At 39.7% G+C, this 22500-nt stretch overlaps 4 protein-coding genes across 4 annotated transcripts in view; 3 read left to right on the top strand and 1 right to left on the bottom strand.

Annotated features, from left to right (window-relative positions):
- Positions 1–2053, bottom strand: part of LOC144629163 (arylsulfatase B-like) — a 9131-nt gene extending 7078 nt beyond the window's left edge. Inside the window, exons 1-3 of the mRNA XM_078487372.1 lie at positions 1632–2053; positions 1194–1280; positions 187–398 (exon numbers count right to left, since the gene is read on the bottom strand). Of these exons, the coding sequence (XP_078343498.1) occupies positions 187–398; positions 1194–1280; positions 1632–1911 (579 nt within the window). The 5' untranslated portion in view covers positions 1912–2053. The remainder of the gene's footprint in view (positions 1–186; positions 399–1193; positions 1281–1631) is intronic.
- Positions 2054–3229: 1176 nt separating this feature from the next.
- LOC144629178 (arylsulfatase B-like) lies at positions 3230–8959 on the top strand. The gene is made up of 7 exons (XM_078487395.1): positions 3230–3545; positions 5140–5226; positions 5351–5562; positions 5919–6130; positions 6653–6873; positions 7576–7856; positions 8060–8959. The coding sequence occupies exons 1-7, from the start codon at positions 3263–3265 to the stop codon at positions 8276–8278; spliced, it is 1515 nt and encodes a 504-aa protein (XP_078343521.1). The 5' UTR covers positions 3230–3262; the 3' UTR covers positions 8279–8959.
- A 180-nt stretch (positions 8960–9139) lies between these two features.
- LOC144629171 (arylsulfatase B-like) lies at positions 9140–16348 on the top strand. Its single transcript, XM_078487384.1, has 7 exons — positions 9140–9490; positions 10829–10915; positions 11240–11451; positions 12073–12284; positions 12500–12720; positions 15480–15760; positions 15970–16348. The coding sequence occupies exons 1-7, from the start codon at positions 9205–9207 to the stop codon at positions 16186–16188; spliced, it is 1518 nt and encodes a 505-aa protein (XP_078343510.1). The 5' UTR covers positions 9140–9204; the 3' UTR covers positions 16189–16348.
- A 1133-nt stretch (positions 16349–17481) lies between these two features.
- LOC144629102 (arylsulfatase B-like) overlaps positions 17482–22500 on the top strand; it is a 25298-nt gene continuing 20279 nt past the window's right edge. The window contains exons 1-4 of the mRNA XM_078487294.1: positions 17482–17846; positions 18606–18692; positions 19371–19582; positions 20798–21009. Coding sequence (XP_078343420.1) covers positions 17567–17846; positions 18606–18692; positions 19371–19582; positions 20798–21009 — 791 coding nt within the window. The 5' untranslated portion in view covers positions 17482–17566. The remainder of the gene's footprint in view (positions 17847–18605; positions 18693–19370; positions 19583–20797; positions 21010–22500) is intronic.

Genomic DNA, 22500 nt, shown 5'->3' on the forward strand with positions numbered 1-22500 from the left:
CGTTATCCTTATAATTATTTAAACATTTATCCCTTATCCCTAAAAAAATTTGTGAGTTATCCCTTATCCCTTATACCCAAAATAAGGTCGACATCCTTGTTGATATGAAAATTTGGCGGAGTGTGGACCAGTTTGGTTTGGCCCAAGTGCGACTTTACCTCAAAGAGTATACTAACGTTTACTCACATTCACGTAGGCATTTGTAGCATACGTGCCGTTCAAATCCAATACTGGATCCAAATTATCGCGAAAGTCAACCACTCCTAAGCGTTTGTGGTCGAAATGCCCCTCGGCACCATTCCAGAATCCATAAGCGGTGTCAAAACCTCTCTTGGTTGGAACGTAAGGCCATTTGTAAAAACCAAGATGCCACTTGCCTACCAAGTGACTCACGTAGCCTGTCAAAAAAGAAAACAAATGTAGAAAAGACACAAAAACACGAAAGAGATGTGATACATTAATAAAATATATAAATGAGATGTGATTTTGAATGTGTAGATATAAATATGCAGTATATAAGGTTACTTCAATTTCGATTTATTGAAATTCAGTAGTTGGTAGCGAGATATAGAGGACCTAGTAGAGGACACAAACGAGAAAATTAAACAAACATGTTTTATTCATTTGTTTGACTTGTTTGTGTCCTCCATTAATTTGAATTTTAATATCTCAAAAGAAATCTATAGAAAACCAGGAATTATCATATTTTCATATACCCATCGAAGCAAGACGTTCAAGCTAAGATTGTATTAGGATATTTGTATTTATATAGTCTGTTCACAGGCCCTCTATTTTCTCTAAAGTTCGTCTACAACATACAAGCAAAATTAAAACCGCGGCGGATTTTTCTTCCCCTTATTTTTGTCTTGCTTCTGCTAATTATTAAACTTACAACTGTAGACTTTTGTTTTAGTTGGTACATTTATTTTTAGTTAAACAAGAAAAGGAACAAATATTTCGTGAGCTGGGAGGGACCCAGAGAAAAAGGGACACGCACACAAAAAAAAAATTAAAAAAAATTACGTGACTTTTGTGGAAGAGAAAGCTAACTGATAGTGTGTATTTTCGTTCTAACAGAGTTGCCAATAATATATAATTTGCATATGCGTAAATGGGAATCAAAGCGATTATTTAAATTTTTACGCTTTTGCCAACTGAAAGCGCTAAAAGGATATTGACATCTCTCGACATACCAGCCTTTTTAAGTTTCTGCGGCAGCAATTCAAAGTCCAGAGGAAGTCCGAACGGGTCCTTCGGGTGGATAACATCATGTTGCAGACCTGGGAGAAAGACAAATATCGTTTGTTGGTATCAAGATCGGTTTATATCGAACACAACCGAACGTCAGACTCCAACGCAGACAGTCTTTTAGTTCGTCACGCATTCTTCCCAACGTTGAAAAGAAGTGCGTGACAAACAAAACATTATTTTCAATTATTTGCGAAGAAGCCCGGAAGAAGGCAAGCAGATACATAGTAAAACCAATCGAATAAAACCGATGATTAAAGAACGTTCGCATGCGTTCGAAAATTTAACACACTTGCTCATAATCAAATCCAATTTTTCGATTGACTTTAATTGGCGAATGTTCTGTTTAGCTGTATAATTTTAGTAAGGTCTGGTAAATATACCTGTATGAATAGGATATCTTCCAGTCATAATGGCTCCCCGTGTTGGTGTACACACTTGCTGTACGTAGTAACTATCCAATTTAACGCCGTCTTTGGCCAGCTTGTTGATGTTGGGAGTTTGAATTTTAGGATTATGATACCCAACATCATACCAGCCAAAGTCATCCGCGAGAAGAAACAAAATATTCGGAGGCTTAGAATCTTCTGAACCGGCGACCAAGCAGAACGCGCATGATATAAATACAAGGAGCATTGCTGCTTGTAAAGTCGAAGCTGCCATGTCTTCAGAAAGATATTGGCAGTGAATGTTTCGTGCACGAATGTCAATTCTTAGATCCCATGCGGCCTGTGGATATCTTTGTTTTTGTTTTTCTTTTGTTTACGCAACTCGTGACTGGCATGCGACACAAGCCATAGGCACGCAAGGCGTGCATAGCGTTTTGCAGAAATACAGACCGAAAAAAAATTATAACGGAAACGTCACGTAGTATTCAACCATAATTTGCAGTAAAACAAACCTAGTTTGTTTCTTGTGAAAGTCATGGTTCTTACTCTGATTCCGTTCGGCATCTGTAAAAAAATAATTTGATCACTTTGACTATAAAGAATTTGGCACAACAACATCCTTCTGTGTCTGCCCGGGTGTTTGACATACACAATCCAGGACCAAGTTATGAGTCATGAAAACTCAAAGTCTAGGTATTAAAAGGCAATACGTTTCGTTCTAACTGTTTATTTTTCTCGACATTGTTTCGGTTGGGCAAAGCGCAAGCTAAATATCCTATTCAGGGAAGTTGGAGAGGAAAAATAAGTAAGCGTGACGGCTGGGAAAAAAGAATGCTTGTGTACCGCAAGGTCACAATGAAATTGCCATGACAATCATGTGACTTGTTTTAAAACACTCGCCTCTTAATCACGTAATGGCGGTATTCGTATGCCAAGCAATTGCGCTCCTACTTTTTATCTTGTTTTCCAATTCGGTTTTGTCACACGGCTCGAAGAACTCTAAACGTCCTCACATTCTGTTCATTCTCGCGGATGATCTTGGCTGGAGTGATGACGGCTTCCATGGCTCCGTCATAAAAGTGGCTTCCTATGGCTCCTCAAGCCATAGGCACGCAAGGCGTGCACAGCGTTTTGCCGAAATACAGTACCTGAACAGACCGAAAAAAATTATAACGGAAACGTCACGTAGTCTTCAACTGACCATAATTTGCAGTAAAACAACCCTTATTTGTTCTTGTGAAGGACTGAAGGTCATGGTTTTAACTCTGATTCCGTTCGGCATCCATTATTAAAATAATTTGATCGCTTTGGTTTGACACAACAACATCCTTCTGCGTCTGACCAGGACTCCTGGTTTGACATGTACAATGCACCACCAAGTGAGTGAGTCACGAAAACTGAAAGTTTCGCTAAAGGTAGTAAAGTTCGTTCTTACTGTTCACTTTTCTCAACATTGTTTCGGTTGGGTAAAGGGCAAACGAAATATCTTATTTAGGCAAGTTGGAGAGGAAAAATTCGCGAGCGTGACGGCTGGGAAAAAAGAATGCCTGCGTACCGCAAGGTCACAATGAAATTGCCATGACAATCATGTGATTTGTTTTCCACACTCGCTACGTAATCACGTAATGGCTGTATTCGTATGCCAAGCAACTGCGCTCCTACTTTTTATCTTGTTTTCCAATCCTGTTTTGTCACACGGCTCAAAGAACTCTAAACGTCCTCACATTCTGTTCATTCTCGCGGATGATCTTGGCTGGAGTGATATCGGCTTCCATGGCTCCGTCATAAAAACTCCTCACATCGACAAGCTGGCCAGTGAAGGAGTGATCTTGGATAATTACTATGTACAACCACTGTGTACACCAACAAGATCAGCTTTGATGACTGGAAGGTACCCCATACATACAGGTATTTAAGTGAACATCTATAGACTGGTAGACTGAAAGAAGATATAACACTGAAACAGGCCTGACACTGAAAGATCGTTCTTTAAAATTGTCACGCAACGCCTGTTTTAACGGATGAACAGGCTTGCGTGACAACCCAAAGAAGAACGTGAAATGTGATTACACTCTTTTTTTTATTTATAAGAATACAGTTTTTCCGACCCAGGCTGAATATTCTTATTTTTCTGTCCATTTTAGGCAGAAAATATTCTTATGAACATTCTTAGAAAATACCGTTTGACATTTCCGTTTTAGCAAAAATTGGGTAATCAAATTACAAGTGTTTGGTGTCCAGATCTGTATCGTGTTACATTGTGCACATGTACCATTGCTTTTCGTTGCAGCCTGAACGTTTTGGCTTTAAACAAAGCATTCCTCACAGAGATAAAGTGATGGAAATGAAAATACCTGATTTTGTTTCAACCAAAAACTATATTCTTTTCAAAATCTCAGCCTCGGGTATATTCTTAAAAATTCGCAAAATTCAGTCTCGATATTCTTATAAACTAGATTCTTATAAAATAAAAAAAGTGTACACGAGAGCATGAGAATGTGCTGATAAGGTTAGCGCGTTGTTCCTGCATTAGGCAAGACACTTTACTTTCTCAGTGCCTCTCTCCACCAGGGCCCCGATAGCCCATTTACAACATTGGTTCGAGTAAGCGCCCTTCCAATTCTTCCAATATGCACCCCCTTTCTAATAATCCCTTCCTCTTGAGTGTCGCTAGTATAATAAGCGCAATCAAGACATTGACATAGAATAGACTGGTTAGACGAGTGAGTCGCGCCCAACAGGGAGACCTGCACAGCTCCGCGGTCCCTGCCCAAGTGTTCCACACAACAGTACCTTGATGTCATGCCATCGCAGGTTAACCCACCCACCCCACCCCGGTATTTTGTCGGGTTGCTCTGAAAGCTTACGGGAACCCATTGATACTCATGTGTGGAGTGAGGGTCTGTGAGAGTAAAGAGGTCAGGGTAGCAAAGGGGGAGGGGTGATCCCGTTTCACACACAAATTGTAACCAAATTCACGTATCACGTAAAATTGAAACTGCAGAATTCACGAATCCCGTGCCTTTACTAGGTATTTTCACGCATCACAGTCTAAGTTGTGCCCTATTTTCATGCCTCACGGTCTATTTTTGCCCTTTTCACGTGTCACGCATAAACCCTTAGGGGTCATAAATAGTCCCTCAAAATGTCGCAGTGCTCGCAATGCTCGCAAAATTTTAGGGGGTGCTCGTTTGCTCGTGGTCGCACATTTTTACAAGTGCTCGCATGCTCGGTTTTTAGTGGTGTAACTTTTTGAAAAGGGCTCGTTGCTCGCAAGGCTAACTTTTCTCAGTGCTCGTGCTCGCAAAGAAAAACGCTGTGCTCGCATGCTCGCAAATGCTCGCAAAGACCATTTGATACCCCTAACCCTTTGCTACCCTCAGTAAAGGCAAGAAACTTGGAACTATAACTATAACAACAAGTTATAGTGGTAAAACTCACTCTAAAGAAAGTAATATTGTTTTCTCTGAGCGTTGAGTTCGTTAATTTTCCTTTTCTATAGGTCTACAGCATGATGTAATTCACCCACCCGACCCGTTTGGCTTGCCGTTAGAGTACAGTATTCTACCTCAAGAACTGAAAAAAGTTGGTGAGTGAAACCCGTCAGCAGAGCTTTCTTGAATTAATCGCAGAGTTAAAACAAACGGTGACTTGGTGTGAGAATTTTTTCTCCGAAGTTCAGTTTTCTTTTAACAGTGCTTCTATTGGTTTAGGGTACGCGACTCATTTGGTAGGCAAGTGGCACCTTGGTTTCTATAAGTGGCCTTATGTTCCTACAAGAAGAGGTTTTGACACTTCGTTTGGATTCTGGGACGGCTCAGAAAATCATTACAGTCACTCAGTTGAAGGCTTTTTAGATTTTCGTGACGGAGAAGAGCCTGCAAGAGACTGGAATGGCACGTATGCCATGTATGCCTACATGGAGGTAAATCTCACCAGGATACCGCAAATTCTCACATTTAAGCCCCCTCCCCCTCTCCCGGTTAAAGGCCCATCTGTATGGTAACAAAAAAAACGTACATTCCGGGATTAGCCCAACTCCTTCAAATGTGTGATCGAAACTAGATGAGTACTACAATGTCACCTTAATTGCAAATGCACCTAACAGCGTTAATTTCAATCTACTTCCCGTAGATAAGTTACCTTCCCGAAAAGCCTATGAAAAAAGATATTTGACCAGTTGATCACGATTAATTTCTAGCTTCAAACCATTTGAACAATGTTTTTTGTTAATAAACGGTTAACAACGCTTTTAACCCAAGTCTGTGATTAACTTTTCAGAGACTGGAGAAGATAGTGAAGTCACATGATCCCACACAGCCTCTGTTCTTGTACATGGCATTTCAGAACGTTCATTCTCCAGTTCAGGCACCTCAACAATATATCGATAAATACAGTTTTATCAAAAATGATCTCAGACGACATTACGCTGGTATGGTAGACATCATGGACGAGGCAGTGGGAAACATTACCAAGGTTTTCACATCGGCAGGGTATGCTACTAAAACACATTGACTACAGTACGTGTTTTAAAGGCCCACATTCACCCTAGATGCATTGCGCGCCAAGGATGAAAATTGTACCCCGCCATTTTATGTGAGAGCGAGTTGAGTTGCTTTAATTTTCTTTCATCCATAGCTAAGTAGTTAACAGGCTTTTCGTTAAAGTTATTTGACTGTTTTACCATCGATTTTTTTAGTAGTTTACCAGTTTGAAGTGTTTTGGGACAAGAGCAATCTTTTCAAAACAAAAACAAACTGTCGCACAGCATATCGGTTGAAGGTGGGCCTTTCAATTCAGTACCCATTATTAAACCAAATCCCATACAGTCAACCTCGTTCCCAGGGCTTTTCCCTTGAAGATTTGGAACGGGCGTTCCAAATCATCAAGGGAAAAGCCCTGGGAACGAGGTTGCCCGTAAACGGAAAAATCTATAGAGTCAACACTCGCAGTATTTTTTGTAGGTTGTACTTTTGATAGAAAGCTTACAAAATCTGTTTCTACTGTACTTGCAGGTTGTGGAATGACACGCTTGTTATTTTTAGTACGGACAATGGCGGCTTACCTAGTGCCGGCGGGTTTAACTGGCCACTTCGTGGAACAAAACACACCGTTTGGGAGGGAGGGGCTAGAGGGGCAGGATTTGTCTATGGTAATTTACTGGAACAGAAGGGTGTCAGAAACAAAGAGCTCTTGCACGCGACGGACTGGTATCCAACTCTTATCAAGCTGGCAGGTGAGAGTCACGTGGAATTCGCGCGCATCTCGTTAAATTGCAGCGGACGCTATTTTCTTGACGATGCATGATCATGCAAGTTACACGGGCCGCTTATAAATCATAGAATGTTTATGCCATTTAAGCTCTTTCAAGCCCCCCTCATTTTCTCTTTACTGTTAGTTTTGTGTGAAAGTTTGTAACTGAGCACTACTAGTTAAACACTAAAAAGACCACTTTGTTTCTTTCATATGTACCCTTAGGGATTTACATGGGGCGCGCGGTGGCTTAATGGTTAGCGCGCCAGACTCCGGATCGAGCGGTCCGGTTTCAAACGCTGACCGGGGTCACTGTGTTGTGTTCTTGGGCAAGACACTTAATCTCATAGTGGCTCTCTCCACCCAAGTGTATCAATAGGTACCGGCGAAATAATGCTGGGGAATACCCTGCAATTGACTAGCATGTCATTCAGGGTGGAGTAGAAATATTCCTAGTAGGAAAACCGGGATAGGCTCCGGCAGTATGGGCCACTTGGCTCGAGGCTTCCCTTATTGATTTATGGTTTGAAATAATCCCCCTGCTTTTAAAAAGGCCCCCATCTCTAGTAATCCACCCCCCCCCCTGCTCAACAGGTCTAAAAAAGAAATTAGCTCCAAGGGGCTCTATAGAGCTTTTTATGTATTTAAGAATTTATATTAACGTACATTTATTCTTCGCCCCCAGGACGAAGCTACGATCCTAAAAGTCCCAAACCTGTTGACGGTTTTGATGTATGGGAGACAATTAGCTCAGGAAAACCCTCACCAAGAAATGAAGTTCTTATTAACATTGATACCACTCAAGGGTCCGCGTTGCGTGTGGGTCACATGAAGATATTGATAAACGTTCCCAATATTACGTGGTTTAAGCCACCTGAACTGGAAGAGAGGCTAACCGAACAAAAGACTGGGTTACAGTTAAAAGAAGATGATCGCAACAGTGAACTTAAGTCCATTTTGTTGTTGGTATGTTCTCTGTAATTTGTTAGAAGTAATAATTTGTCATTTTCTCACACTTAATGCCTGAGTAGGAATAGTAAGTGTTCAGTAAAGTGAGCGAGTAAAGTGGGGCGAATGATTGAATCGGCTATCATTAATTCTCAGTTATGAATAATAATGAATATAAATAATTCAAGCAGCTCAGCTTTGGTTGTTCCTTCTTGTTGTAGGATCAAGGCGAAAGGATCGAAGTAGCTCTTTACAATATAACCGCTGATCCTAATGAGCGCAACGACTTAAGCAGCAAGTACCCGGATATTGTACAGAAACTAAAGGAGAGAATGGCTTATTACGTTAAGAGCACAGTCACACCACTCAATCAGCCACCGGATCCCCAGGCAAGAGAAACCGCTAAAAAGACTGGCTGCTGGGGACCTTGGCAAGATTGATAAAGACGATGTCTCGAGAGAAGAAGCAGTTTATATTTGAAACAATAAAATACTTTGATAATTTCTTTCAAAGCAATAAATGGGATAGCACCTGACCAAATCTGTAAACTTGTTAGTCGTAAAACAGCAAGTAAGCCTAATGTTGGAAATAAAATGATAGCCAAATGTTAGATATTTCAGGCGGTAAATGACAATTCTGACGTAAACCAGACTTGTCCTGCTAGATGTGTTGCCCGGGTGGCCCCCGGGATGTATTGTGGTGGTGTCCATTATATAAGAATCTACACATTTACGTCGTTCTTAATGCATGAACTAGTGATTTTGATCTGTCATCTGATTGGACATAAAGATTTTCGTATGTTGTGTCAGACGTCCTTGTTAATGCACGCACGTGACAAAATGTGGCAATAATTTTATATTTTGTGTAATATATGAGCACACAACTCAAAATTTTATTATTACTCAGAAAAGAACAGTACAATACTTCTTTGAACTACAGTCTTTGTCGTATAACTTCTACTACTTATCCTCATCGGGCCCATGAGGACTCTTGAGGCCGGCTTTGTCGTATAACAGCAGGTTTTATTTAAGTAATGAAGTAGAATGAATTTGTTTATTTCCTGTTGCGTTTAAATATTAATTCATTTAATAAATTTACTTAAAAAAACGTGAAAAGAAAAACTATTGTTTCGTCTACCTTAACCGGACGCGTTTGAGACATGGTTTGCTTAACGTCCTCCCCAATCCTCTCGCGGTTGCGCTAAAACCTCGTTCTCCCGTTCTTTAATTAACGTGCAAGGCGAGTGATGACATGTGATATTATTTATTCCACCTTTGACCCTACTTAAAAACACTCAATAATACGTAGTTATACAAAAAATATCGACACAGAGTAATACAACTGATATCAACCTGGGACTAGTAAAATGATGGCGGCTTTCTTATGCCAACCAGCTGTGCTTCTTCTTTTTATCTTGTTTTCCAATTCTGTTTTGTCGCACGGCACGAAGAATTCTAAACGTCCTCACATTCTGTTCATTCTTGCGGATGATCTTGGCTGGAGCGATGTCGGCTTCCATGGCTCCGTCATAAAAACTCCTAACATCGACAAGCTGGCCAGTGAAGGAGTGATCTTGGATAATTACTATGTACAACCACTGTGTACACCAACAAGATCAGCTCTGATGACTGGAAGGTACCCCATACATACAGGTATTATTATGATCAAATACTAAAATTATTCAATTCAACATAATGTTCGCAAAGGGGATAAAATGTTTAAAAAGTTCAAAGGCTATAATATAAACAAGTTGAAAGATAAAATAAAAAACCGAACGTTTTCGACTAAAAAGTCATCATCAGGGTTGATGTGTTTGCCGCGTAGTTTCGTATTTAAATGTTAAGTCACTTCCATGGGGAACAGATGAATTGGATGAGCTAGCAGCTTTTTGTTTGGCTCTGGCTTTCAGCGATAAACAAAGCCTCCAGGATCTTGGGTTTTCGCCATTGTGTTGCCCGGTGATTATATTCCATATGAGTGCCCCTGGAATTTAAGTAGATAATTCAAGTAGATGTCTCGCAGGTTCTGAGACCTTGGTGGTGTCAGAATGTTCATCAATTCGAACACTGAAATTTCTTTGTGTTTCACCTACATACTTGGCACCACAGTCACAATTTCCTTCGTAAACCACGTGGGATTTGTGACGTTTTTCTATTTTATCTTTCAACTTGTATATATTATAGCCTTTGAACTTTTTAAACACTAAAATTATTGTGACACAGTTTCGTTAATAAATACTCGACTACTTTGTCTGCGTGGAGTACATTAAAACATCTAAAAGTGTCGGACGAGAAGTGCTTGAACTACTTGATAAACATGTTCAAAATAGGCCCCTTTCGTATTCGCTGACGGCCCTGGGGCGCGAGGGTCCTCATAACATGATTGCGAGGCTAATGTTGTGAAGTTTCGCTCAATTAAAAAAAAATTAAAGATACTCTTAAGGAAAATTATGGCTCGTTTGCCGGAAAACCAGGAAAATTGTAAGAGCTGGATGGCTCTAGGGTTTAAAATGATCTGAGGCTAGAGGGATAACAGTATCTAACAAAAATGAAAGAAAAACTGGTAGAATTGACATAAAGGTTCACAAACTCTAACCTTGAATTGTGGGAATGGTTGAGCTTCTACTGCTAAGGAAAAGACCATCATCATCACCATCAGTTATCCCTTCTTACTCAACATAAAAGAAATAAATGAAAGTTTTAATTTCCTGTACAGTGTTTCTTGAATCAAACAGTTCGAAACTTTTGATCCGACTTTGGTCAAACAAGAAATCAAGAAATTGGTCCGAAAATGACCATAATGGACTCTTTGTCACCGAAGATTCTTTTGGATACCGTCACTCGTGATGTTATGGATTGTTGAAATTGATATAAACATTTGCAAGTATCCTCTGGAATTTTTTTTATTGAAACCCGTCTTTGTCGCTTTATGTTTCTGTTAGACCCCACCTATATGTCATACACGTTTATATGTTTTGATTGTTTTTGTAGGATTGCAGCATGGTGTAATACACGTGGATAATCCTGTTGGATTGCCGTTAGAATATAGTATTTTGCCTCAAGAACTGAAAAAAGTTGGTAAGATTTGCGACATGTTTTATTAATGTAGGGGAACACTTACTAAAGCAGAATAAATCTGCAACTTCAGTCCGGCTTAATGTGCATGATAACGACTTTTCGTTTCCGCTCATTATAGGATGCCATAGTTATAAAACAACTATTCTTATTTGTGGGCGAATAGTAAGGGTTTCCTCGTACTGAAGAAATAAACATCAAAACCATCAATGGCTGCATTGGACAGCTGAAGTAATGAAGATCGTGATTGCTTCTGATCGCTTACTATGCCATGTACATTTACAAGTTAATCTTTCTCTTTTAACAATGCTTCCCCTGTCGATGTAGGGTACGCGACTCATTTGGTAGGCAAGTGGCATCTTGGTTCCTACAAGTGGCCTTATGTCCCTACAAGAAGAGGGTTTGACACGTTTTTTGGATTCTGGAGTGGATCAGAGGATCATTACACTCACTCTGTTGAAGGCTTTTTAGATTTTCGTGACGGAGAAGAGCCTGCAAGAAACTGGAATGGCACTTACGCCATGTATGCCTACACGAAGGTGACTTGCTTTCATAGCAATTACATATCTTCAACGACATTAGAACTATAAGTAGTGTTTGTAAGCAAGAGTAGAGTCATCTGCAATCTCACTGCAAAGCGGACACAGTAGGTATCAGATCTGATTGTATGTCCGCCTTCGAGAGATATCCGCCTTGCAGGAAGATAAGAGAACATTCTAGTACAAAAAGAAACTACATTACGATTTTGCTTTAAAGAGTTGACTTTAAAGGGGCATTCTCTTCTGGAGTAGTGTTTAAGGTGTTTTACAGTAAAATGAAGCCGATTTTGCCAAGAATATGTTTCTTGAACTCCTTTGCTATAGGCTTAAACGAGGTTATTTCAGCCTCTGCGGACCATGAAAAGGCTTCTGTTTAGTGTAGGTGTCCGTATACTGAGGAGACTTAAATATAGTTTTTAAGAGGAGAAATCGCCGGGACCGTGGTTTAGTCTTCGGTTAAAGGGTTAAAGGGAAGTTCACTGTCTGATTACGAGAGGTGTCCGCAAGTGGAAGTTAGACTGTATATACAAAAGTGTCCAGGCGTCTTGGGAGATCCTACGTCACCCACTCTCTCTAGAGGCTCTCCACCTTCCTTAGAAACGACTTTCATTTGTTTTTCAGAAGATGGAGGAGATAGTGAAGTCACATGATCCCGCACAGCCTCTGTTCTTGTACATGGCATTCCAGAACGTTCATTTCCCAGTAGAAGCACCTCAGCATTATGTTAATAAATACAGTTTTATAAAGAATGATCTCAGACGTCGTTACGCTGGTATGGTAGACATCTTAGATGAGGCAGTGGGAAACATTACCAAGGTTTTCACCTCGGTAGGGTATGTTAACAAAACACTTTGACTAACCTGATTTCGTGTTAGAAATTAACCATTATCGGACGAATTCTTTTGGAAAAGAATGTAGCTAAAATAAGAATACAGTTTATGCAGTAACCAGAAACCAGAAACCAGATTCTACTTCCGTAGAGTCAAAGTTAAACTCGCCGTATTTTCTGTACGTTGTGCTTTTGATAAAATACTGCTCCTGTTTGTAGGTTGTGGAATGACACGCTTGTTATCTTTAGTACGGACAATGGCGGTTTACCAAGTGCCGGCGGATTTAACTGGCCACTTCGTGGAACAAAACACACCGTTTGGGAGGGAGGGGCTAGAGGGGCCGGATTTGTCTATGGTAATTTACTGGAACAGAAAGGTGTCAGAAACAAAGAGCTCTTGCACGCGACGGACTGGTACCCAACTCTTATCAAGCTGGCAGGTGAGCGTCACGTGGAATTTCACGCGCATCCGTTTAAATTACAGCGGGCGCTATTTTCTTGTTGATGCATGATCATGCAAGTCACGTGGACCACTCACAGATCACAGAATTTGTATGTTAAAGCTGTATTAAGTCCTCCCTCCTTTTCAAGATCCCCCCCAGAAGTTAATTTTTTTAATAAGCTTCCACCCCTCCTTTCCTAGATTGTAGATCATGACAATAATACTTATTCATGCACCACATTTAATTTTAATTGTTAGTTTTGTGAGAAAGTTTGCTACTCAACGCCACTAAAACATTAGAAAGTCCACTTTATTATTTTTATATGCACCCCTAGTGATTTATCTCTATTAAGCACCCCCCCTCCCACAAAAGGTCTAAAAAAGAAATTAGCTCCAAGGGGCTCTATAGGACTTTTATGTATTTAAAAGTTTATATTTTTGAACGTAATAAAAGGGGTCTGGAACCTAGACTGAGACAATTGATCTTCAACGTTCAACAGTAACTTAATATTTACATTTCAGTTAATAAAGTAACAACCTCTCACTGCCGACATTGGCATTTAAAGAAGGTTGTAGTTCTTGAATGTATAAGGTCTCCTTAATTTTGCAGTGGAGGTCAGTTTTGCCTGACGCAAGGATTTCAAAATGATCCCATTTGATGTTATGGCCTGTGGTTTTTATGTGATCAGCAATTAAGAAATAGAAAACATGTTCCGTGTTTCTATCGAGTTATAGAAACACGAGTGGAAGTTTGGGAGAACGAGAAATGCTGTGGGAACACGAGTCGATAGACGAGTGTTTCCACAGCTTTTTCGAGTTCTCCCAAACTTTCACGAGTGTTTCTATAACTCGATAGAAACACAGAAAACATGTTTTCTATTTCTTTTAGAAAACAGCACAAAGAAAATAACGCACATCAAAGTAATATTTAGCGCTTTATTTAACATCAAAACGTAGATTCTCTTCACCTTGCAGTTTTACGTCATGAACATAATCAACCAATCATAGTAAGGGAGTCAATGAACAGAAATAAATCAACTGTTCAACATTCGCTTCAAGGTTAAAATTCACCGTTTTTTGGCCAAACAAACAAAGAAAACAGGCCCCAAAGTTAATGTAATTATGAGAAATAACTAAGCCGATTGTTTAACTGAAGTCAAGCACTGGAAAGAGTGAAGAATTTGACAAGAATTGTGGATTTATTTCGCTTCATCGACGTAACCGAATGGTTTGACGACAGACGCTGCCGATTTAGCGACTCGAACCTTGGAGGTAAAAGTGCATTATTTTTCTGTCAAAAGAAGTTTGACTCGGCATTTTGGACGAATATCTTGTCCTGTTAAGGAGCTATGAATAGTTCTGAAGTGCTGCAAAGCCTAGAATGGAGTGAAGTTGCGCCAATTGAATTCATATACTTCTTTGACAGGTCAGCCGCTTCGATAATTTCTTTCACAGACTATTTTTGAACGTGTAGCGGGCTCTGTAAACATCTTACTCGCTTGTTTTCAAGTGTGCAAATATTTGTTTAGTCTTAACCTGGTTTTTGTTAGCTGTGACATTAAAATTTGACACAATTCTTAGTTGTTATTTTTGCATTGCTTATTTCAGCGCCGTGAATATTGATTGCCGTGTCTACGACAACTGTCTGTGTCTCCATCGAGTTATAGAAACACAATTTTTAACCAATCAGCGCACGTATTTACTTTGTGCTATTTTCTAATAGCTGATGGATGGTCGCATTTAGTGAGGGCCTTACAGTGTTCAGTTTTTCTGTCATGAAGTCGCCGTTTTGTTTTTCCTATGTAAGCATCGTCACAGTCCCAGCAGCTAGCTTTGTAGATGACCTTAGATCGTTGAGAACGGTTGAGGCGGTCTTTGTACGGAAAGAAGGATTTGATGCGGCGTGTGTTCTGAAAATTGATCTTGAGGTTGACGAAAGAGTAGAAGTCGGATACACAGGATTTAAGGCGTTTAGTGATTTGGATGCTTGAAAGACCTAAGTAGGGTAACAGGATTATGACATCTTTTTTAGGAACTGTCGCAACAGGGGTGTCTGGCTTGTTTTTGTGTCTGTTGAAAACATCGTTAACGTTGTACGTGATATATAATGCCTCGAGGGTAACCATTTTGCAGCAAGAGCTTTGACATGGAATGTCGCAAAGGGGTGTTTTATCTTTTTTCCAGACACCCCTGTTGCGACAGTTCCTAAAAAAGACGTCATAATCCTGTTACCCTACTTAGGTCTTCCAAGCATCCAAATCACTAAACGCCTTAAATCCTGTGTATCCGACTTCTACTCTTTCGTCAACCTCAAGATCATTTTTCAGAACACACGCCGCATCAAATCCTTCTTTCCGTACAAAGACCGCCTCAACCGTTCTCAACGATCTAAGGTCATCGACAAAGATAGCTGCTGGGACTGTGACGATGTTTACATAGGAAAAACAAAACGACGACTTCATGACAGAAAAAAATGAACACTTTAAGGCCCTCACTAAATGCGACCATCCATCAGCTATTGCTGATCACATAAAAACCACAGGCCATAACATCAAATGGGATCATTTTGAAATCCTTGCGTCAGGCAAAACTGACCTCCACTGCAAAATTAAGGAGACCTTATACATTCAAGAACTACAACCTTCTTTAAATGCCAATGTCGGCAGTGAAAGGTTGTTACTTTATTAACTGAAATTTAAATATTAAGTTACTGCTGAAGATCAATTATATTAACGTACATTTATTCTTCGCCCTCAGGTGGAAGCTACGATCCTAAATTTCCCAAACCTGTTGACGGTTTTGACGTATGGGAGACAATCAGCTCAGGAAAACACTCACCAAGAAATGAAGTTCTTATTAACATTGATACCACTCAAGGGTACGCGTTGCGTGTGGGTCACATGAAGATATTGATAAACGTTCCCAATATCACGTGGTTTAAGCCACCTGAACTGGAAGAGAGGCTAACCGAGCAAAACACTGGGTTACAGTTAAAAGAAGATGATCGCAACAGTGAACTTAAGTCCATTTTGTTGTTGGTATGTTCTCTGTAATTTGTTAGAAGAAATAATTTGTCATTTTCTCACACTTAATGCCTGAGTAGGAATAGTAAGTGTTCAGTAAAATGGGCGAGTAAAGTGGGGCGAATGATTGGATCGGCTATCATTAATTCTCAGTAATGAATAATAACGAATATAAATAATTCAAGCAGCTCAGCTTTGGTTGTTTCTTCTTCAATTTATCGTAGGATCAAGGCGAAAGGATCGAAGTAGCTCTTTACAATATAACCGCTGATCCTAATGAGCGCAACGACTTAAGCAGCAAGTACCCGGATATTGTACAGAAACTAAAGGACAGAATGGCTTATTACGTTAAGAGCACAGTCACACCACTCAATCAGCCACCGGATCCCCAGGCAAGAGAAACCGCTGAAATGACTGGCTGCTGGGGACCTTGGCAAGATTGATAAAGACGATGTCTCGAAGGAAGAAGCAGTTTATTTTTGGAACAATAAACTACTTTGATTATTTCTTTCAAAGCAATAAATGGGATAGCACCTGACCAAATCTGTAAACTTATTAGTCGTAAACAGAAACCCATAAGGGTTGAAACATGTAACTCCCTATGATTCACATTGTACAAAGCGTTTGCACATTCGTTTACACTAAGTACCAATTTGGAAAATCACGTGAAACATTTAACCAATCAAAATTACTATTTTGGATTGAATTCACAGGCGCGCTAGCTGACAGGTTATTTTTTTTGAACAAGCGTGAATAAAGTTATTATTCTCCTGTTCCTCTGAATAGTGAGAATTCGCCGATACACTTAATGTTTTCTACAGTTTCTTTTTGGTTGGTCAAGCAACACCAAAACAAAATTATTTTGTTGTCATAGTGTATAAGCAGCGTACTCTCGTGTTAATTGGTACAGCAAAATAATATTCAAACGCTGTGCGCGCGCGTTAAACGTTTCAACCCTTATGGGTTTCTGTCGTAAAACAACAAGTAAGCCTAATGTTGGACATAAATGAAAGCCTAATGTTAGATATTTCAGGCGGTAAATGACAATTCTGACGTAAACCAGACTTGTCCTGCTAGATGTGTTGCCCGGGTGGCCCCCGGGATGTATTGTGGTGGTGTCCATTATCTAAGAATCTACACATTTACGTCGTTCTTAATGCATGAACTAGTGATTTTGATCTGTCATCTGATTGGACATAAAGATTTTCGTACGTTGTGTCAGACGTCCTTGTTAATGCACGTACGTGACAAAATGTGGCAATAATTTTATATTTTGTGTAATATATGAGCACACAACTCAAAATTTTATTAGTACTCAGAAAAGAACAGTGCAATACTTCTTTGAACTACAGTCTTTGTCGTATAACTTCTACTACTTATCCTCATCTGGCCCATGAGGACTCCTGAGGCCGGCTTTGTCGTATAACAGCAGGTTTTATTTAAGTGATGAAGTAGAATAAATGTGTTAATTTCCCGTTACGTTTAAATATTATCTCATTTTATAAATTTACTTAAAAAAACGTGAAATGAAAAACTATTGTTCCGTCTGCCCTAACCGGACGCGTTTGAGACATGGTCTGCCTAACGTCCTCCCCAATCATTTCACGGTTGCGCTTAAGTCTCGTTTTCCCGTTCTTCAATTAACGTGCAAGGCGAGTGACGACAGTTAGCCTTGTCATGGTGATATGATTTATTCCACCTTTGACGTATTATTGACTGTATTGAGTGTTTTTTTTTAAAAAACCCTCAATAATTCGTAGTGATACAAAAAATATCAGCACAGAGTAATACAACTGATATCAACCGGGGACTAGTAAAATAATGGCGGTTTTCTTGCGTCAAGCAGCTGTACTCCTTTTTATCTGGTTTTCTAATTCTGTTTTGTCGCACGGCACGAAGAACTCTAAACGTCCTCACATTCTGTTCATTCTTGCGGATGATCTTGGCTGGAGTGATGTCGGCTTCCATGGCTCCGTCATAAAAACTCCTCACATCGACAAGCTGGCCAGTGAAGGAGTGATCTTGGATAATTACTATGTACAACCACTGTGTACACCAACAAGATCAGCTCTGATGACTGGAAGGTACCCCATACATACAGGTATTATTATGATCAGATACTAAAATAACAATCCAATGAATTCGCCATTGATAACACATACTACTGTGGCATTCTTGCATACTTTTTTAAACCGATGCAAATTACGTTAACCCGCGGCCCACTGGGACAGATTCATCATCGCACGCGCATAAATTTATTTTAAGTGGCCATGAGCCACTGAACTCGGAAAATGAATTTTGGAACGAGAATATGAAACCGAAAACTTTGACAAATACAGTTTTGCCTTGGACGGAAAATTTCTATCCCTTATTCGGCAAATTATCTACATTGAACCGACGCAAATATATCACTTTTGTATACCATAGGATACTTGGACGAGAAAAACCAATTTGTCCCGTAAATTTGCACTGAAATAGTTGCCTGCAAATACAGCCCCCTCGTATTCGCTCCCGCTACGAAGAGGCTGTATTCGCAGGCTATGCAAATACTTATGACCATAAAAAATGGCCTTGGGTCATCAAAAATTCTCTTGCAAACACGATCAAGAAAATAAGAATTGAATTTTTCTGCCCAAATTTCTGCCCTATTTTTATGTTTTAATATTGTTATGTATTTAGTTAGCATATTTTAATATTTTTAAGTTTTAATATTGTAATGCGCTTTTGCTCATTTATATGTTAAAAAGCGCAATATAAATTTATAAATTATTATTTATTATTAATTTGTTAATATGTCCCCTGCAATTTTTTTATTACTGATCTTTGTTGCTTTACAATTTTATTTTTTTATTTTTTCTAGGATTACAACATGGTACAATACACGTGGACGAGCCTTATGGATTGCCGTTAGAATATAGTATTTTGCCTCAAGAACTGAAAAAAGTTGGTAAGATTTTTGTGAAGATGCCCGAAAATTCTCAAAAGGTTGCTCGAAATTTCATAAACGTTCCTCGAAAATGCTCCAAAAATCCAAAACTTTGCTTTTAAATAAGAACCTTCTCCAAATCATATGCTAATTTCCCTTTGAAGGTAAAATTTCTAGGCATTTTCAAACAATGTTACTGCAACAGAAATATCTAAATAACATTTTAAGGCCACAATTTGTTGAATAACAAGGATTTCTTTCACTAAGAACAATCGTGAAGATACCGATGACGTCACGTTTGCTGACGACTTTTTAATGCTGAATGATCCGAAAGTTGAAGCATCTTCTGAACTTCCTCGAAAAATCTTCGAGAAATTTTGTTAAGCTTCGGAAAAAGTTCAAAAAATGCTCGGAAAAAACGCTTCAGTCCGGCGGCATACTTACCAATCATTTTCAAGATGCCATAAGCCGGCTGATAAGGTTATCCCAGGACAGTTTGTGCCCAGCAACAAGACTACTACGAACAAAGTCCGATTCGGGCGATTTATGAACCGGGCCGGCCCAGTCTCCGCCCGGTTAATTATAATTATTGCGCTGGGCGAACCATTGATGGCTGTAATTTGATAGCTGACTTGGAGATTGAGGACGGTTTATCTCTTTATTTCTTAATTGTTAACAATGTTTCCCCTGCCGATGTAGGGTACGCGACTCATTTGGTAGGCAAGTGGCATCTTGGTTTCTACAAGTGGCCTTATGTTCCTACAAGAAGAGGGTTTGACACATTCTTTGGATTCTGGAGTGGATCAGAGGATCATTATAATCACTTAATGGACGGCTTTTTAGATTTTCGTGACGGAGAAGAGCCTGCAAGAAACTGGAATGGCACTTACGCCATTTATGCCTACATGGAGGTACGTTTCACTGAGAATATTTTACAATCGTGCTTAAAAGCCTCCCCCGGTTATAGGCTCATCTGTACAGGTAATTCTCTCTAAGACGGACACCTTCGGGACCGGCCGCAGCTGTCCGTCTTAGAGAGGTGCCGCTCTGTAGAGAGTCGAGGTAACACGACACCAGTAATTCTGAAATAATAAAAGCTAAACCTTTGCACAATGTAACAAACCTTTGCTAACTGCAACAAGACTAAAATAATAAAAGGACCGTATTTGCTTTTTAAAGCAAGAATTGACAGGCTTCTACTAACTGTAATACTGTAAGAAGAGAACGACCTCTTAAGTGTCCATATACGTAAGCAAAGAAGTAAACCGTCAAAGCGTCATTGATTGTGGTTAGTAAGCTTGGTATACACGTATCCTTAGGGCACTGACTAACTTTGCGAAGATGGGAAGTATTTTCACTAATACAACATGATAAAAAAACACTTCTCCAGTGTCCGTTAATGATTTCAAAGTGTCTGTTGTCCGTCTTAGAGAGGTGTCCGTCTTATAAGGAGTTTGATAACAGTATAATGACTGAAAAACGGCAGGGACCATCACCAAGTGTCCGTCTTATGGAGGTGTCCGTCTTATAGAGGTGTCCGTTAAGAGAGAGTTGACTGTATACGGTTACAACAAAAACATATTCCGGTTATATAAGCCCGTCCCCTCCAATCACGCGATCTAAACGAAATTAGATATGGCCGGTAAGGTAAATGCTGCGTTTGAGCCTCAAGCTAGTGGCCCATCAGGCTGGAGCTTATCTCGGTCTCAGTAGCATGAAGCGACTAGGAACATTTCTACTCACCCCTGGATGGGCGGCTAGTCCATCGCAGTTACCCCCAGCATTAGATTTGCCATTATCAATTTATACACCTGGGTGGAGAGAGGCACTGTTAGAGTTAAGTGTCAGTTTGCCCAAGAACACAACACAATGACCTCGGCTAGGGCTCGAAACCAGACCGCTCGATCCGGAGTCAAGCGCATTAACAGTCCACCGAGCCTCTCACAATGAGTATCAAATATATCACATAAATTGCACGAGTATCTAACAGCGTCTTCAATCTTAATCTTCTTTCAGAGGATAAATTATATAAACACAAAGGTTATGAAAAACATTATTTGACCATTTAATCGCGACGAATTTCTAGCTTAGAAGCCGTTAACCAAAGTCTGTGACTGCATTTGCAGAGGCTGAAGAAGATAGTGAAGTCACATGATCCAGCACAGCCCCTGTTCTTGTACATGGCATTCCAGAACGTTCATTCCCCAGTGGAAGCACCTCAGCATTATGTTAATAAATACAGTTTTATCAAAAACGATCTTAGACGTCGTTACGCTGGTATGGTAGACATCTTGGATGAGGCAGTGGGCAACATTACCAAGGTTTTCACCTCGGCAGGGTATGTTAACAAAACACTTTGAACAACAACAAATCTTTATTTCGTGCCCAGAAATTAGAATGAAGATTATTACATAGTAGGATACAACGTAAAAAATTACAGTGAAAAAAAAAAAGAGCACAGCCACTTACAAATAGCTCAGGCTAATCGAGCTAAGTAGCTGGGCCAAGTGGAAAAGAAGTTGCAATAAAGTTACAAAGTATAATAAAAGTAAGTCCGCAATGCGTACATGTGTGGACTTTATAATAATAATAATAATAATAATAATAATAATAATAATAATAATAATAATAATAATAATAATAAAACATTTTTATAGCGCCTATCCAGGTCTCTCTAGGCGCTACAAATTATAAAAATTCGTTAAAATTAGTGAAAATAAAAATTAAAAATGTACTAAAAGTAAAAAAAGTAAAAATCGTAGAGTATAGTTTTTAAAAAGATAAGTTTTGAGTTTTGATTTAAAAATTAAATTGTCACAGAGGAAAGGAGACGTTCAGAGTTCAGGTGAAGGCGAGACCCATACGATAAGGTGGATTTGAAGGGTTAAGGCGGAAGAGGTGATGATCGGAGGGTAGGTGGAGTGCGTTAACAATCGGATGTAGATCGGAGATGTTGATGGAGAGCTTTGAAAGTAAGTAGCAGAATCTTAAATTTAAGCGTTCAGAAATTCATTATGAATTAATTAACGAGTCACTGTAACACCAGTCAAATGTAAGAAAAAAGTGCCCTTTACTTCGTTTCAAAGAAAACACAAGTATAGTCGTTTTTCTTTCGTTGTTGTTTTGGATCCGATGTAAACTATTTACACAGTGGGGGCTACTATCCAATCAGAAGAACGCTTGCAACCATTGTAAAGTATTTCTTCAATTTAATTCCATTGAGAAACTCAACCATAGGCTTGACAGCTCTAAACAACAACTTTCAAGATGGCGGTTCCCAAACACACTCACACACTAAAACGAGACTCGCATAACTACGAAGCGCGCCAAATGATGTGCATACATTACATCTCCCTTCTTACAAAATGAATCAAATAACAGCTGTTCAAACGGTCCATAGTAACTAGTCAGTAAGCCACACATAAAAAGTGTCACACCTAATTAAGTGTCCATAAGTGTCAAAAATTATAAAAGGAACTGAAAGACAGTTAACCCAAAGACTGCGCTGAAAATGTTCACACGTGGCTTCACGACTCGACCGGATCGGGTGGTACATGGCTCGTTGCCCATAACCGGTGTCGGTGGGTTGGCTGAGGGCCTCTGGTTGAGTGCTGGTTCAGATACTTCTCCACTGACACATTCACGACCCTCCGAAAAGGTTGTTGGGGCCTCCGGGTCATGATCATCTCTACTGGTTTCTTCATTTGTGTACTGAGGTGTCCTTGATTTCAGTAAGTGGCGCCTGTTCCGACGATACTCGCTTTCATCTTTGGTGTGCGCACGGTGTAGGACCTCGGGGTGCTGTGTTGACCCAGAACTGTGGCAGGCT

The sequence above is a fragment of the Oculina patagonica genome, chromosome 1, assembly GCF_052425735.1.
Source record: "Oculina patagonica isolate OP01 chromosome 1, crgOcupat, whole genome shotgun sequence".
Classification (NCBI taxonomy): Eukaryota; Metazoa; Cnidaria; class Anthozoa; order Scleractinia; family Oculinidae; genus Oculina; species Oculina patagonica.

What these genes read in the sequence shown, in the direction of transcription:
- LOC144629171 (XM_078487384.1), top strand. Translation starts at nt 9,205, where the DNA reads ATGATGGCGGCTTTCTTATGCCAACCAGCTGTGCTTCTTCTTTTTATC. An exon ending in AAGGTTTTCACCTCGGTAGG is followed by an intron (nt 12,285 to 12,499) that starts GTATGTTAACAA and finishes TCCTGTTTGTAG; the next exon opens with GTTGTGGAATGACACGCTTG. An exon ending in TTAAGTCCATTTTGTTGTTG is followed by an intron (nt 15,761 to 15,969) that starts GTATGTTCTCTG and finishes AATTTATCGTAG; the next exon opens with GATCAAGGCGAAAGGATCGA.
- LOC144629178 (XM_078487395.1), top strand. Translation starts at nt 3,263, where the DNA reads ATGGCTGTATTCGTATGCCAAGCAACTGCGCTCCTACTTTTTATCTTG. An exon ending in AAGGTACCCCATACATACAG is followed by an intron (nt 3,546 to 5,139) that starts GTATTTAAGTGA and finishes CCTTTTCTATAG; the next exon opens with GTCTACAGCATGATGTAATT. An exon ending in TCAAGAACTGAAAAAAGTTG is followed by an intron (nt 5,227 to 5,350) that starts GTGAGTGAAACC and finishes CTATTGGTTTAG; the next exon opens with GGTACGCGACTCATTTGGTA.